Source organism: Scyliorhinus torazame, chromosome 1 (genome assembly GCF_047496885.1).
Source record: "Scyliorhinus torazame isolate Kashiwa2021f chromosome 1, sScyTor2.1, whole genome shotgun sequence".
NCBI lineage: Eukaryota > Metazoa > Chordata > Chondrichthyes > Carcharhiniformes > Scyliorhinidae > Scyliorhinus > Scyliorhinus torazame.
Window position 1 is genome coordinate 3,326,517 of NC_092707.1, and position 17,004 is coordinate 3,343,520.

General features: G+C 50.3%; 1 protein-coding gene across 4 annotated transcripts in view; it reads right to left on the bottom strand.

The window, feature by feature from the left end:
• Positions 1–17,004, bottom strand: part of dnah10 (dynein axonemal heavy chain 10) — a 704,002-nt gene that overhangs the window by 509,098 nt on the left and 177,900 nt on the right. For all 4 annotated transcript variants that reach the window (XM_072511049.1, XM_072511141.1, XM_072510964.1 and 1 more), the window contains exon 20: positions 6,740–7,219. In XM_072511049.1, coding sequence (XP_072367150.1) covers positions 6,740–7,219 — 480 coding nt within the window. The remainder of the gene's footprint in view (positions 1–6,739; positions 7,220–17,004) is intronic.

The window sequence follows — 17,004 nt, forward strand, 5'->3', positions numbered from 1 at the left end:
GCCGACGAATGGCAGATGGAGTTTAATTTAGATAAATGTGAGGTGATGCATTTTGGCAGATCGAATCAGGCCAGGACCTACTCAGTTAATGGTATGGCGTTGGGGAGAGTTATAGAACAAAGAGATCTAGGAGTACAGGTTCATAGCTCCTTGAAGGTGGAGTCGCAGGTGGACAGGGTGGTGAAGAAGGCATTCGGCATGCTTGGTTTCATTGGTCAGAACATTGAATATAGGAGTTGGGACGTCTTGTTGAAGTTGTACAAGACATTGGTACGGCCACACTTGGAATACTGTGTGCAGTTCTGGTCACCCTATTATAGAAAGGATATTATTAAACTAGAAAGAGTGCAGAAAAGATTTACTAGGATGTTGCCGGGACTTGATGGTTTGAGTTATAAGGAGATGCTGGATAGACTGGGACTTTTTTCCCTGGAGCGTAGGAGGCTTAGGGGTGATCTTATAGAGGTCTATAAAATAATGAGGGGCATAGATAAGGTAGATAGTCAACATCTTTTCCCAAAGGTAGGGGAGTCTAAAACTAGAGGGCATAGGTTTAAGGTGAGAGGGGAGAGATTCAGAAGGGCCCAGAGGGGCAATTTCTTCACTCAGAGGGTAGAGAGTGTCTGGAATGGGCTGCCAGAGGTAGTAGTAGAAGCGGGTACAATTGTGTCTTTCAAAAAGCATTTAGATGGTTACATGGGTAAGATGGGTATCGAGGGTTATGGGCCAAGTGCGGGCAACTGGGACTAGCTTAATGGTAAAAAACTGGGCGGCATGGACTGGTTGGGCCGAAGGGCCTGTTTCCATGCTGTAAACTTCTATGATTCTATGATTCTATGATAAGGTTCCCCATGGTAGGCTCATTCAGAAAGTTAGGGGGTATGGGATACAGGGAAATTTGGTTGCCTGGATACAGAATTGGCTGGCCGAAAGAAGACAGCGAGTGGTAGTGGATGGAAAGTATTCCGCCTGGAGGTCGGTGACTAGTGGTGTCCCGCAAGGATCTGTTCTGGGACCTCTGCTCTTTGTGGTTTTTATAAATGACTTGGATGAGGAAGTGGAAGGGTGGGTTAGTAAATTTGCCGATGACACAAAGGTTGGGGGAGGTGTAGATAGCGTTGAGGGTTGTTGCAGGTTACAACAGGACATTGACAGGATGCAGAGCTGGGCTGAGAAGTGGCAGATGGAGTTCAACCTGGATAAATGTGAAGTGATTAATTTTGGAAGGTCGAATTTGAATATTGAAAACAGTGTTAAAGGCAGGATTCTTGGAAGTGTGGAGGAACAGAAGGATCTTGGGGTACATAGATCCCTCAAAGTTGCCACCCAGGTAGATAGGGTTGTTAAGAAGGCGTATGGTGTGTTGGCTTTCATTAACAGGGGGATTGAGTTTAAGAGCCGCGAGGTTTTGCTGCAGCTTTACAAAACCCTAGTTAGACAACACTTGGAATATTGTGTGCAGTTCTGGTCGCCTCATTATAGGCAGGATGTGGATGCTTTGGAGAGGGTGCAGAGGAGATTTACCAGGATGCTGCCTGGACTGGAGGGCATGTCGTATGAATAAAGGTTGAGGGAGCTAGGGCTTTTCTCACTGGAGCGAAGAAGGCAGAGAGGTGACTTGATAGAGGTGTACAAGGTGATGAGAGGCATGGATAGAGTGGATAGCCAGAGACTTTTCCCCAGGGGGGGAAATAGCTGTCACGAGGGGACATCATTTTAAGGTGATTGGAGGAAGGTATAGGGGAGATGTCAGAGGTCGGTTCTTTACACAGAGAGTGGTGGGTGTGTGGAATGCACTGCCAGCAGAGGTGGTGGAGTCAGAGTCATTAGGGGCATTTAAGCGACTCTTGGACAGGCACATGGACAGCAGTAAATTGAAGGGGTGTAGGTTAGGTTGATCTTAGATTAGGATAAATGGTCGGCACAACATCGCGGGCCGAAGGCCTGTACTGTTTATTCTATCTTCTATGAACGGACTTGCCCACGCTGGAATTCCGAAGCCCGTGTTTTTCCCAATCTTCCTCACTCACACTGGGAGAGACAGGAGCAGCGAAGTAAACTCCGGGCTGCATCGGCATGGTGTAACTGGGGGCAGAGAGGTAAGCAATGCCCCCTCTTTACGAATCAGACCAGAGAGAGAGAGAGAGGGGGGGGATCGGACCGAATGGGAGGGGGAGATCAGACCAAAGGGGAAGGGTCAGTCTAAGAGAGGGGGTCAGTTTGAGAAGAGGGGTGGTTCGGTTGGGTCGGAGGTGGGGGGGGGTCGTATCGTCCTAGGGGTCAGCTTGGATCTGCTCAGGTGGGGGTAGTGAGGTGGGTCCCCTAGGTGCCATGTGTGGGAGGGGTATTCCCTGCAAGTCTGGTTTTGGATTTTTTAAATAGTGACTCTGGAGTTAGAAGTGGTTCTTTTCAACTAACTCTTTCATAGTAACTATGAGAGTCAAACTGTCAGAACAGGTTTCTGTCGGATGGTTCCCAGCACTGCACAATTGTCCAGAGGAAGTTAGCTCTTCTGGGTCATTGCCGGGTAAAGCCTTCCTCAGAAACCTCCTGCAGGGATTGTCCAGCGCATCATCGGGGTGGCCCCTAAAAGCAGCACCGGGGAACCAGGAGGTTATGGGCCATTCGATTAAAATAATCCAATTACAATTTGCTGAGTTTGAGAAGCAATTCAGCGAGTATTTCAAGCGGCATGGGAGGGAAGATTTATCGGCCCCGATGAGGGAGGCGATTGGGAAGGCATTGGAGACGGTGCGGGAGCATGGTGAGGTGTTGAAGGGGGTGGAGGCGGTGCTCTCGATCACAGCGACCAGTCGCTTCTTTAGAAGCCGAGCTGTTGAAGTTGGAGGACAGGACTAACGGCCTGAGAACAAAGGTCGAGGATCTGGAAAAAAGGCCCCAGCATCTGAACTTGTGGGTTGTGGGGCTGCCTGAGGGTGTGGAGGGCCCGAGGCTGACTGAGTATTTTTCAGCAATGTTTGGGAAGCTGTTGGGGGGATACAGCAGATCGGTCGCTCCGGCCGAGGCCATGGGCTGATGAGCCACCGCGGGCTGGGGTAGTTTGTTTTCCCAGCTACTAGATGAAGGAGAAGGTGCTGTGATGAACCGTGAGGTGAGGTGGGAAGACAGTGGTAATCGCAGCCACCAAGATGTCACGGTGGAGTTGGCGATGAAGTCAGCACTTTACAAGAGTGTAGCGCATTTTGGAGTGGTCTACCCGGCAAAGTTGAGGGTCCCGTACAACTTGAGGGACCACTTAAAAATGAAATGAAAATCGCTTATTGTCACAAGTAGGCTTCAATGAAGTTACTGTGAAAAGCCCCTAGTCACCACATTCCGGCGCCTGTTCGGGGAGGCTGGTACGGGAATTGAACCGTACTGCTGGCCTGCCTTGGTCTGCTTTCAAAGCCAGCTATTCAGCCCACTGTGCTGAACCAGTCACCATTCCTCGAGACAGCGCAAGAGGTGGAAGCGTTCTTAAAGGTAGAGGGTCTTGGCGGAATTGAGAATGGTGGAAGGGGGACTTTGTTGTGAAAAGAGGTGTTGGAAAGCTGTGTTTTGTTGTATCCGGGACTGCGCTGCTTCGAGTTCCTCCTCTGCCCTCTTTTCTTTTGTGGTTTTTAGGGGTGGGTGTGGGCATACGGAAGTGGGGAGGGGGGCAATGGCGTTTGGAAGGACAGGGTGGGTGTGGGCATACGGAAGTGGGGAGGGGGGCAATGGCGTTTGGAAGGACAGGGTGGGTGTGGGCATACGGAAGTGGGGAGGGGGGCAATGGTGTTTGGAAGGACAGGGTGGGTGTGGGCATACGGAAGTGGGGAGGGGGGCAATGGCGTTTGGAAGGACAGGGTGGGTGTGGAGGGTCCATGGTTTTATTGTTGATTTTTGGGTAGGGGGTGAGGGGGCTACCCAGCTAGTAAACTGCACGTCACTAGTCAACGGGAGCAAGGTGGGGGGAGGGACTGCTGACCCTGTCCGTGCAGATTCCGGTGTGCCTATGAGGTGTGAATGGTGGGGGAATGGGGGTGGGGGAGATAAGAGCGGTTTCGAGAGGATGTGGTTGTGGGATGAATAGGTGAGGAGGGATAGTTTGCTAACGGTGACTGGTGGTTCTGACTGGGTGGGGCCAGGTGCCACCTTGGGCAGGGACCACTGGTTGGGGAATGTTGGGGAGATGGGTGCATCCCCCCTAGGAGGGATCTCTGATCCGAGGCGGGTGGGGGAGTGAGACACACCCGATTCGGTTGGTAACGTGGAATGTGTGAGGATTGGGGAGCTCAGTAAAATGGGTGAGAGGTTCTTTGCATCTGACGAGCTTGAGGGCCGATGTGGTGCTGTTGCAGGAGACGCACTTCACAGAATCATAGAATTTACAGTGCAGAAGGAGGCCATTTGGCCCATCGAGTCTGCACCGGCCCTTGGAAAGATCACCCTACTTCAGCTTCAACCCACACCTCCACCCTATCCCCGTAACCCCACCTAACCTAATTTTGAATACTGAGGGCAATTTACCATGGCCAATCCACCTAACCCGCACATCTTTGGACTGTGGGAGGAAACCGGAGCCCCCGGAGGAAACCCACGCACACACGGGGAGGACGTGCAGACTCCGCACAGACAGTGACCCGAGCCGGGAATCGAACCTGGGACCCTGGCGCTGTGAAGCGACAGTGCTAACCACTGTGCTACCGTGCTGCCCACTATGCTACCGTACTGCCCCATGCTTGTGGGTGAAGGACCAGGTAAGGCTCCGTGAGGACTGGGTAAGCCAGGTGTTTCATGCGGGTTTTACCAGAAGGGCTCGGGGGTGGCAATCCTGATCAATAAAAGAATCCAGTTCCAGATGCAGACGGTGGTGGCAGATGAGAGGGGTAGATATGCTCTGGGTGTTGGAGAGCAGGTCGGTGGTGTTGGCGGCAGTTATGAGGGAGATGGGTGGGGCGGAGCCATGGAGGTTTCTGCACCCAGGGGGCAAGGAGTTCTCTTTCTTCTCGCCGCTGCATAAGGTCTATTCAAGTATTGATTTGAAAATGAAAAAAATGAAATGAAAATCGCTTAATTTCACAAGTAGGCTTCAATGAAGTTACTGTGAAAAGCCCCTAGTCACCATATTCCAGCGCCTGTTTGGGGAGGCTGGTACGGAAATCGAACTCGCGCTGCTGCCTTGTTCATAGAATTTATTGGGGGTGGGGGGGGGATGGTAGCGTAGAATAGGGGGTTAAATAGGCGAGTCTTGGAGAGATGGGGTTTGCACCGTGTTTATTGTTTTGTTTGTACATTGTTTTTATACTGTTGTTGTTTGTAATGCCAAAAATACCTCATTAAAATTGTTTGTTAAAAGACAGGAAGGTCTTGTTGATGCTGCCGTGTTTGGTTGTTTGCATTAATCAAAAAAATGTTTAATAAAAATATATTTCTTTTAAATTCATTAAATCATCAGCAACATAAAATTGCTCAGTAATTTAGGATAGTTCCTTAACATAACTGCACTTCAAGGTGAGGTGTGAATAGCTGTAATCAGTTGGTGAAATCCAGCCCAATGAATTGAATTTATCAAAATCAGCATGAATCAAATAGCTGAGAAAATACATCAGGATAATACAGTGAATGTGATATACACGGACTTTCAAAAGGCTTACAATACGATCCTGCACATTGTAGTGATTACTGTGAGGAAACATAGAGCCAGGAGACGTCTAGGAAGCTGGCTACAAGTCAGAAAACAGAGAGCAGATTTTTAAGACAGTTAATCAGACTGGTGGAAAATGAAAGTGGTTTCCAGAGGGATCCAGACCGGAGATCACTGCTGTTCCGAATTTAAATAAATGATTTGAACTGAGATTTCAGAAGTATAATATCAAAATCTGTAGATGACGCCAAACTGGAGGGTGCGGTTCTTACTGATGAGAACCGCAATAAGATACAAAACTATAACGGAAATGCAAAATGGGCATAAAAATAGCAAATGAATTTCAACATAGCAGGGTGGCAGCTAATGCATTTTGAGCCACATGAACCTACGAAAAAGCAGCCACTTAGGTCTGGGTGGAAATCCATTTCAACCCTCATGCGGAAACTGTAGATTGAACTCAGTGAGGCTGATGCTCCATCTGGTGGACATAACTGCAAATTGCACCTGCCTGAGGGGAATTATCTGTGGATGTCCAGGTCAGTGAAGGCAATTCCTGAAGAAATCTTGCAGCCTGAGAGTTCTAATTGAAAAATCCCAAACCCACCGATGGTTTGTAACACCTGACATTTGGAGAAGAACATCATCTACAAAGACCACAACTTCAACAGTGAAGATACTTACATCTCATTTCCCAGCTTACCCCCTGTTACTTTGATCCTTTCCTACCCCTCACCATGTGTCTGGGGGGAGGGTGGGACGGTGTTAGGAGAATAGTTAGTTCAGCAGGCCCTTGTTCTATTTTTGCCGTTCCATGTTTATTTCTTCTCAAGTTATAAATAAACAGTTTTTAAAATAATTTACTTACAAATCCGATCGATGCCTGCAATCCATTGGAGCAGTCAAGGATCAAAGGTCTCAGGAGAATACACACATTATTGGTTAGTTCACATGTATTGGTGCTCCGGGGTTTGTGGGGCTAGAATTGACCGTGCACCTGACCAGGGTGACATAACCGCAATGACCGGAGAATTTTCAGCCAATGTTTGATTTTTAATAGAAGAGCATTTTCATCTAAAATCTTAACGTTAATAATTGAAATTGAAAAGTTACCTCTAGTTCAGTTTTCAGGTTGTAGAGTTCCCGTTTGGCAGATTCATTCAGGCAGAACCCAAGGGAATGTACCCAGGAGTTTGCATTTTCCTGGACACTGAATGCCAAGGGTCTGAGCTGAAGCCGAATACACTGCTCGTCTTTCACCATTGGCTGCTCAGTGACCTCCTCACAGATTCTCGTATAGAACTGCAACTTCTCATCATAACTAACACAAGAAGGATTCCTCGCTGCAAACTTCTCCACAACAATCGACTTGTCCATCTTCCACAAGGACCTGTACTTCTTCCAACGATTTAAATACTTGCTCAAAGACCCAAGAAGTTTTTGGAGATTTTGACTGGTGGAAATAGCTTGCTCTATAATCTGTGGATACTGAGAAATGTCACTGTAAAAACTGAAGATGATTGGTTCGTCGTCTCCGTCAATGTAATGTGGTGAACATTCAATGCAGGAGCCATGCATCCACCGTACGAACAGCTGCGGCATGTGAAATACAGATGTGCAGTGAAAATATTGTATTTAATACAGAGTTAAAACAATCAGCAATCCTGAACCTTGTAATTAACAACACGAGTATTAGAGTGGGGAGATGGACTGATTTATTCAATTCTATGTATAAAATGCTATAAGTGGAAGTAAACTTGTTCGGGAAGATAAATAGGACAAAACCAAGACAAAGGGCAGAATATTTCAATCCCACGAGCAGTGGGTTTAATGGCAGGCAGCAGTGCAGCGGGTGGGGATTGGCGGAGACAATGCGGGGGGAACTGAAAAATCACTTTCCCACTGCCATGAAATGACGATGGGAACATGCACTCCTGTTTGTCATGACAAAGTGGCATTCCCACCTCCAGCAACCATAGGTCCTGGAACACCGTGAGTAGCAGTAGGTGAAGCATCAACCACATGGGCCTTCGCGTTGCAGGAACATATGAACATACGAATTAGGAGGTGTGATTCCACATCCTGAAATCTCCTGCAGTGAAAAAATCCTGCTGTGAAATCTCGGGCAGGCGGTGGCGTAGTGACATTGTCACTGGGTTAGTAATCCAGACACCCAGAGTAATGCTCTGGGATCCAGGTTCAAATCGCACCACTGCAGATGCTGAAATGTGAATTCAATTAAAATCTGGAATTCTAAAAAAAGGCTAATGATGACCGTGAAACCATTGTCGATTGTCGTAAAAATCCATCTGGTTCACTAATGTCCTTTAGGGAAGGAAATCTGCCGTCCTTACCCGGTCTGGCCTACATGTGACTCCAGACCCACAGCAACGTGGGTGACTCTTAGCTGCTCCCGCAAGGGCAATTAGGGATGGGCAATTAATTGGCACAGCCTGCGACACCCACGTCCCAGGAATAAATAAATAAAACATATCCTGCAGTAAGATCCACATCTCTGTCTCTTCCCAATCGCAGACCACCTGACCTCTTCCCAATCAGTCAATCACTCTCTTCCCCATCAGTAGATCACCCTGTGCCTCCTCTCTCAGTTGACTGCTCCATCTCCTTCCCATCAGTAGATCACCCTGTGCCTCCTCTCTCAGTTGACTGCTCCATCTCCTTCCCATCAGTAGAACGCTCTGTCTCTTCTTGATCAACAGGTCATTCTCTTCCCAGATCATTCCGCCTCCTCCCAATCCGCAGATCACACAAGCTCCTCAGAAGATGACTCTCTTGCTAATCAGTAGATCACTCCATCAATTCACAATCAGAGGATCACCCATCTAATTTCAATCAGTAGATCAGTGTCTTTTCTGAATCAGCAGCTCGCTGTGCCTCTCCCTAATCAGTAGATCACTGTCTCCTCCCAATCGTAACCCCGGGTGTTTTCTTATGTTGGGACATCATGATTGGCACAGACTTGGAGGGCCGAAAGGCCTGTTCCTATGCTGTACTTTTCTTTGTTCTTCTTTGTATCAGTAGATCACTCGCCTCCCAATCAGTAGATCACTCTCCTCCCAATCAGTAGATCACTCTCCTCCCAATCAGAAGATCACTCACCTCCCAATCAGTAGATCACCGACTTCCCATTCAGCAGATCACCCAACCTCCTCCCAATCAGAATATGACTCTCTTTCTAATCAGTAGATCACACTGTCTACTCACAATCAGTAGATTACTCCATATCTTCTCACTTAGGTCATTCTGCCCCTTCCCAATCAGGAGATCACTTTGTCTCTTCTCAGACAGTAGACCCCTCTGTCTCCTTCTCCGTCTGGAGATAACACTGCCTGTACCCCGTCAGATCACTCCGCCTCTCCCCAACAAGTAGATCACTCTGTCTCTTCCCAATCAGTGGATTTCTTCGTATCTTCCCAATCAGCAGATTACCCCACCTCCTCCCAATCAGAAAAAGATCACTTCCCAATCAGTAGATCACCTAAATCTCCCCAATAATCAGTGCAGTTCATCCCATCTCTCCCAATCAGCAGATCCCTCTGTCTCTTCCCAATCAGCAGATCATTCTGTCTCTTCCCAATCAGCAGATCCCTGTCTCTCCCCAATCAGCAGATCATTCTGTCTCTCCCCAATCAGCAGATCCCACTGTCACTTCCCAATCAGCAGATCCCTGTCTCTTCCCAATTAGTTGATGCCTCTGCCTCTTTCCAATCAGCAGATCCCTCTGTCTCTTCCCAATCAGCAGATCCCTCTGTTTCTCCCCAATCAGCAGATCCCTCTGTCTCTCCCCAAGCAGCAGATCCCCCTGTCTCTCCCTAATCAGCAGATCCCTCTGTCTCTTCTCAATCATCAGATCCGTCTGTCTCTTCCCAATTAGTTGATCCCTCTGTCTCTCCCCAATCAGCAGATCCCTCTGTCTCTCCCCAATCAGCAGATCCCTCTGTCTCTTTCCAATCAGCAGATCCCTCTGTCTCTCCCCAATCAGCAGATCCCGCTGTCTCTCCCCAATCAGCAGATCCCTCTGTCTCTTCCCAATCAGCAGATCCCTCTGTCTCTCTCCAATCAGCAGATCCCTCTGTCTCTCTCCAATCAGCAGATCCCTCTGTCTCTCTCCAATCAGCAGATCCCTCTGTCTCTCCCCAATCAGCAGATCCCTCTGTCTCTCCCCAATCAGCACATCCCTCTGTCTCTCCCCAATCAGCAGATCCCTCTGTCTCTCCCCAATCAGCAGATCCCTCTGTCTCTTCCCAATCAACAGATCCCTCTGTCTCTCCCCAATCAGCAGATCCCTATGTCTCTACCCAATCAGCAGATCCCTCTGTCTCTTCCCAATCAGCAGGTCCCTCTGTTTCTCCCCAATCAGCAGATCCTTCTGTCTCCCCAATCAGCAGATCCCTCTGTCTCTCCCCAATCAGCAGATCCCTCTGTCTCTTCCCAATCAGCATACCCCACTGTTTCTCCCCAATCAGCAGATCCTTCTGTCTCCCCAATCAGCAGATCCCTCTGTCTCTCCCCAATCAGTTGATCCCTCTGTCTCTCTCCAATCAGCAGATCCCGGTCTCTCCCCAATCAGCAAATCCCTCTGTCTCTTCCCAATCAGCAGGTCCCTCTGTCTCTCTCCAATCAGCAGATCCCTCTGCCTCTTCCCAATCAGCAGATCCCTCTGATTCTTCCCAATCAGCAGATCCCTCTGTCTCGTCCCAAGCAGAAGATCCCTCTGTCTCTCCCCAAGCAGAAGATCCCTCTGTCTCTCCCCAATCAGCAGATCCCTCTGTCTCTCCCCAATCAGCAGATCCCTCTGTCTCTCCCCAATCAGCAGATCCCTCTGTCTCTTCCCAATTAGTTGATCCCCCTGTCTCTCTCCAATCAGCAGATCCGTCTGTCTCGTCCCAATCAGCAGATCCCTCTGTCTCTCCCCAATCAGCAGATCCATCTGTCTCTCCCCAATCAGCAGATCCCTCGGTCTCTCCCCAATCAGCAGATCCGTCTGTTTCTCCCCAATCAGCAGATCCCTCTTTCTCCCCAATCAGCAGATTCCTCTGTCTCTCCCCAATCAGCAGATCCCTCTATCTCTTCCCAATCAGCAGATCCCTCTGTCTCTCTCCAATCAGCAGATCCCCCTGTCTCTCCCCAATCAGCTGATCCCTCTGTCTCGTCCCAATCAGCAGGTCCCTCTGTCTCTCCCCAATCAGCAGATCCCTCTGTCTCTCCCCAATCAGCAGATCTCTCTGTCTCTTCCCAATCAGCAGATCCCTCTGTCTCTCCCCAATCAGCAGATCCCTCTGTCTCTCCCCAATCAGCAGATCCCTCTGTCTCTCCCCAATCAGCAGATCCCTCTGTCTCTTTCCAATCAGCAGATCCCTCTGTCTCTCCCCAATCAGCAGATCCCTCTGTCTCTCCCCAATCAGCAGATCCCTCTGTCTCTTTCCAATCAGCAGATCCCTCTGACTCTCCCCAATCAGCAGATCCCTCTGCCTCTTTCCAATCAGCAGATCCCTCTGTCTCTCCCCAATTAGCAGATCCCTCTGTCACTTCCCAATTAGCAGATCCGTCTGTCTCTCCCCAATCAGCAGATCCCTCTGTCTCTTCCCAATCAGCAGATCCCTCTGTCTCTCCCCAATCAGCAGATCCCTCTGTCTCTCCCCAATCAGCAGATCCCTGTCTCTCCCCAATTAGCAGATCCCCCTGTCTCTTCCCAATCAGCAGATCCCTCTGTCTCTTCCCAATCAGCAGATCCCTCTGTCTCTCCCCAATTAGCAGATCCGTCTGTCTCGTCCCAATCAGCAGATCCCTCTGTCTCTTCCCAATCAGCAGATCCCTCTGTCTCTCTCCAATCAGCAGATCCCTCTGTCTCCCCCCAATCAGCAGATCCCTCTGTCTCTCCCCAATTAGCAGATCCCTCTGTCTCTTCCCAATCAGCAGATCCATCTGTCTCTCCCCAATCAGCAGATCCCTCTGTCTCTTCCCAATCAGCAGATCCCTCGGTCTCTTCCCAATCAGCAGATCCCTCTGTCTCTCCCCAATTAGCAGATCCCTCTGTCTCTTCCCAATCAGCAGATCCGCCTGTCTCTCCCCAATCAGCAGATCCCTCTGTCTCTTCCCAATCAGCAGATCCCTCTGTCTCTTCCCAATCAGCAGATCCCTCTGTCTCTCCCCAATCAGCAGATCCCCCCTCTCTTCCCAATCAGCAGATCCCCCGCCTCTTCCCCATCAGCAGATCCCTCTGTCTCTCCCCAATCAGCAGATCCCTCTGTCTCTTCCCAATCAGCAGATCCCTCTGTCTCTCCCCAATCAGCAGATCCCTCTGTCTCTCCCCAATCAGCAGATCCCTCTGTCTCTTCCCAATCAGCAGATCCCTCTGTTTCTCCCCAATCAGCAGATCCCTCTGTCTCGTCCCAATCAACAGATCCCTCTGTCTCGTCCCAATCAGCAGATCCCTCTGTCTCGTCCCAATCAGCAGATCCCTCTGTCTCTCCCCAATCAGCAGATCCCTCGGTCTCTCCCCAATCAGCAGATCTCTCTGTCTCTTCCCAATCAGCAGATCCCTCTGTCTCTCCCCAATCAGCAGATCCCTCTGTCTCTCCCCAATCAGCAGATCCCTCTGTCTCTTCCCAATCAGCAGATCCCTCTGTTTCTCCCCAATCAGCAGATCCCTCTGTCTCGTCCCAATCAACAGACCCCTCTGTCTCGTCCCAATCAGCAGATCCCTCTGTTTCGTCCCAATCAGCAGATCCCTCTGTCTCTCCCCAATCAGCAGATCCCTCGGTCTCTCCCCAATCAGCAGATCCGTCTGTCTCTCCCCAATCAGCAGATCCCTCTGTCTCTTCCCAATCAGCAGATCCCTCTGTTTCTCCCCAATCAGCAGATCCCTCTGTCTCGTCCCAATCAACAGATCCCTCTGTCTCGTCCCAATCAGCAGATCCCTCTGTCTCGTCCCAATCAGCAGATCCCTCTGTCTCTCCCCAATCAGCAGATCCCTCGGTCACTCCCCAATCAGCAGATCCCTCTGTATCTCCCCAATCAGCAGATCCCTCTGTCTCTCCCCAATCAGCAGATCCCTCTGTCTCGTCCCAATCAGCAGGTCCCTCTGTCTCTCCCCAATCAGCATATCCCTCTGCCTCTCCCCAATCAGCAGATCCCTCTGTCTCTCCCAAATCAGCAGATCCCTCTGTCACTTCCCAATCAGCAGATCCCTCTGTCTCTCCCCAATCAGCAGATTCCTCTGTCTCTCCCCAATCAGCAGATCCCTCTGTCTCTTCCCAATCAGTTGATCCCTCTGTCTCTCCGCAATCAGCAGATCCCTCTGTCTCTTCCCAATCAGCAGATCCCTCTGTCTCTCCCCAATCAGCAGATCCCTCTGTCTCTTCCCAATCAGCAGATCCCTCTGTCTCTCCCCAATCAGTTGATCCCTCTGTCTCTTTCCAATCAGCAGATCCCTCTGTCTCTCCCCAATCAGCAGATCCCTCTGTCTCTTCCCAATCAGCAGATCCCTATGTCTCTTTCCAATCAGTTGATCCCTCTGTCTCTTCCCAATCAGCAGATCCCTCTGTCTCTCCCCAATCAGCAGATCCCTCTGTCTCTCCCCAATCAGCAGATCCCTCTGTCTCTTCCCAATCAGTTGATCTCTCTGTCTCTTCCCAATCAGCAGATACCTCTGTCTCTCCCCAATCAGCAGATCCCTCTGTCTCTCCCCAATCAGCAGATCCCTCTGTCTCTTTCCAATCAGCAGATCCCTCTGTCTCTTTCCAATCAGTCAATCCCTCTGTCTCTTCCCAATCAGCAGATCCCTCTGTCTCTCCCCAATCAGCAGATCCCTGTCTCTCCCCAATCAGCAGATCCGTCTGTCTCTTCCAAATCAGCAGATCCCTCTGTCTCTCCCCAATCAGCAGATCCCTCTTTCTCTTCCCAATCAGCAGATCCGTCTGTCTCTTCCCAATCAGCAGATCCCTCTGTATCTTCCCAATCAGTAGATCCCTCTGCCTCTCCCCAATCAGCAGATCCTTCTGTCTCCCCAATCAGCAGATCCCTCCGTCTCTCCCCAATCAGCAGATCCCTCTGTCTCTCCCCAATCAGCAGATCCCTCTGTCTCTTTCCAATCAGCAGATCCCTCTGTCTCTCCCCAATCAGCAGATCCCTCTGTATCTTCCCAATCAGTTTATCCCTCTGTCTCTTCCCAATCAGCAGATCCCTCTGTCTCTCCCCAATCAGCAGATCCCTCTGTCTCTCCCCAATCAGCAGATCCCTCTGTCTCTTCCCAATCAGCAGATCCCTCCGTCTCTCCCCAATCAGCAGATACCTCTGTCTCTCCCCAATCAGCAGATCCCTCTGTCTCTCCCCAATCAGCAGATCCCTCTGTCTCTTTCCAATCAGCAGATCCCTCTGTCTCTTTCCAATCAGTTGATCCCTCTGTCTCTTCCCAATCAGCAGATCCCTCTGTCTCTCCCCAATCAGCAGATCCCTCTGTCTCTCCCCAATCAGCAGATCCGTCTGTCTCTTCCCAATCAGCAGATCCCCCTGTCTCTCCCCAATCAGCAGATCCCTCTTTCTCTTCCCAATCAGCAGATCCGTCTGTCTCTTCCCAATCAGCAGATCCCTCTGTATCTTCCCAATCAGCAGATCCCTCTGTCTCTCCCCAATCAGCAGATCCTTCTGTCTCCCCAATCAGCAGATCCCCCCGTCTCTCCCCAATCAGCAGATCCCTCTGTCTCTCCCCAATCAGCAGATCCCTCTGTCTCTTTCCAATCAGCAGATCCCTCTGTCTCTCCCCAATCAGCAGATCCCTCTGTATCTTCCCAATCAGCAGATCCCTCTGTTTCTCCCCAATCAGCAGATCCCCCTGTCTCTCCCCAATCAGTTGATCCCTCTGTCTCTTTCCAATCAGCAGATTCCTCTGTCTCTCCCCAATCAGCAGATCCGCCTGTCTCTCCCCAATCAGCACATCCCTCTGTCTCTTCCCAATCAGCAGATCCCTCTGTTTCTCCCCAATCAGCAGATCCCCCTGCCTCTCCCCAATCAGCTGATCCCTCTGTCTCTTTCCAATCAGCAGATCCCTCTGTCTCTTCCCAATCAGCAGATCCCTCTGTTTCTCCCCAATCAGCAGATCCCCCTGTCTCTCCCCAATCAGTTGATCCCTCTGTCTCTCTCCGATCAGCAGATCCCTCTGTCTCACTCCAATCAGCAGATCCCTCTGTCTCTCCCCAATCAGCAGATCCCTCTGTCTCTTCCCAATCAGCAGATCCCTCTGTCACTCCCCAATCAGCAGATCCCTCTGTCTCTTCCCAATCAGCAGATCCCTCTGTCTCTCTCCAATAAGCAGAACCCTCTGTCTCTCCCCAATCAGCAGATCCTTCTGTCTCTTCCCAATCAGTTGATCCCTCTACCTCGTCCCAATCAGCAGATCCCTCTGTTTATCCCCAATCAGCAGATCCCTCTGTCTCTTTCCAATCAGTTGAAATCTCTGTCTCTTCCCAATCAGCAGATCCCTCTGTCTCTCCCCAATCAGTTGATCCCTCTGACTCTTCCCAATCAGCAGATCCCTCTGTCACTTCCCAATCAGCAGGTCCCTCTGTCTCTCCCCAATCAGCAGATTCCTCTGTCTCTCCCCAATCAGCAGATCCCTCTGTCTCTTCCCAATCAGTTGATCCCTCTGTCTCTCCCCAATCAGCAGATCCCCCTGTCTCTTCCCAATCAGCAGATCCCTCTGTCTCTCCCCAATCAGCAGATCCCTCTGTCTCTTCCCAATCAGCAGATCCCTCTGTCTCTCCCCAATCAGTTGATCCCTCTGTCTCTTTCCAATCAGCAGATCCCTCTGTCTCTCCCCAATCAGCAGATCCCTCTGTCTCTTCCCAATCAGCAGATCCCTCTGTCTCTTTCCAATCAGTTGATCCCTCTGTCTCTTCCCAATCAGCAGATCCCTCTGTCTCTCCCCAATCAGCAGATCCCTCTGTCTCTCCCCAATCAGCAGATCCCTCTGTCTCTTCCCAATCAGTTGATCTCTCTGTCTCTTCCCAATCAGCAGATACCTCTGTCTCTCCCCAATCAGCAGATCCCTCTGTCTCTCCCCAATCAGCAGATCCCTCTGTCTCTTTCCAATCAGCAGATCCCTCTGTCTCTTTCCAATCAGTCGATCCCTCTGTCTCTTCCCAATCAGCAGATCCCTCTGTCTCTCCCCAATCAGCAGATCCCTCTTTCTCTTCCCAATCAGCAGATCCGCCTGTCTCTTCCCAATCAGCAGATCCCTCTGTATCTTCCCAATCAGTAGATCCCTCTGCCTCTCCCCAATCAGCAGATCCTTCTGTCTCCCCAATCAGCAGATCCCTCCGTCTCTCCCCAATCAGCAGATCCCTCTGTCTCTCCCCAATCAGCAGATCCCTCTGTCTCTTTCCAATCAGCAGATCCCTCTGTCTCTCCCCAATCAGCAGATCCCTCTGTATCTTCCCAATCAGTTGATCCCTCTGTCTCTTCCCAATCAGCAGATCCCTCTGTCTCTCCCCAATCAGCAGATCCCTCTGTCTCTCCCCAATCAGCAGATCACTCTGTCTCTTCCCAATCAGTTGATCTCTCTGCCTCTTCCCAATCAGCAGATACCTCTGTCTCTCCCCAATCAGCAGATCCCTCTGTCTCTCCCCAATCAGCAGATCCCTCTGTCTCTTTCCAATCAGCAGATCCCTCTGTCTCTTTCCAATCAGTTGATCCCTCTGTCTCTTCCCAATCAGAAGATCCCTCTGTCTCTCCCCAATCAGCAGATCGCTCTGTCTCTCCCCAATCAGCAGATCCGTCTGTCTCTTCCCAATCAGCAGATCCCTCTGTCTCTCCCCAATCAGCAGATCCCTCTTTCTCTTCCCAATCAGCAGATCCGTCTGTCTCTTCCCAATCAGCAGATCCCTCTGTATCTTCCCAATCAGCAGATCCCTCTGTCTCTCCCCAATCAGCAGATCCTTCTGTCTCCCCAATCAGCAGATCCCTCCGTCTCTCCCCAATCAGCAGATCCCTCTGTCTCTCCCCAATCAGCAGATCCCTCTGTCTCTTTCCAATCAGCAGATCCCTCTGTCTCTCCCCAATCAGCAGATCCCGCTGTATCTTCCCAATCAGCAGATCCCTCTGTTTCTCCCCAATCAGCAGATCCCCCTGTCTCTCCCCAATCAGTTGATCCCTCTGTCTCTCCCCAATCAGCAGATCCGCCTGTCTCTCCCCAATCAGCAGATCCGCCTGTCTCTCCCCAATCAGCAGATCCCTCTGTCTCTTCCCAATCAGCAGATCCCTCTGTTTCTCCCCAATCAGCAGATCCCCCTGCCTCTCCCCAATCAGCTGATCCCTCTGTCTCTTTCCAATCAGCAGATCCCTCTGTCTCTTCCCAATCA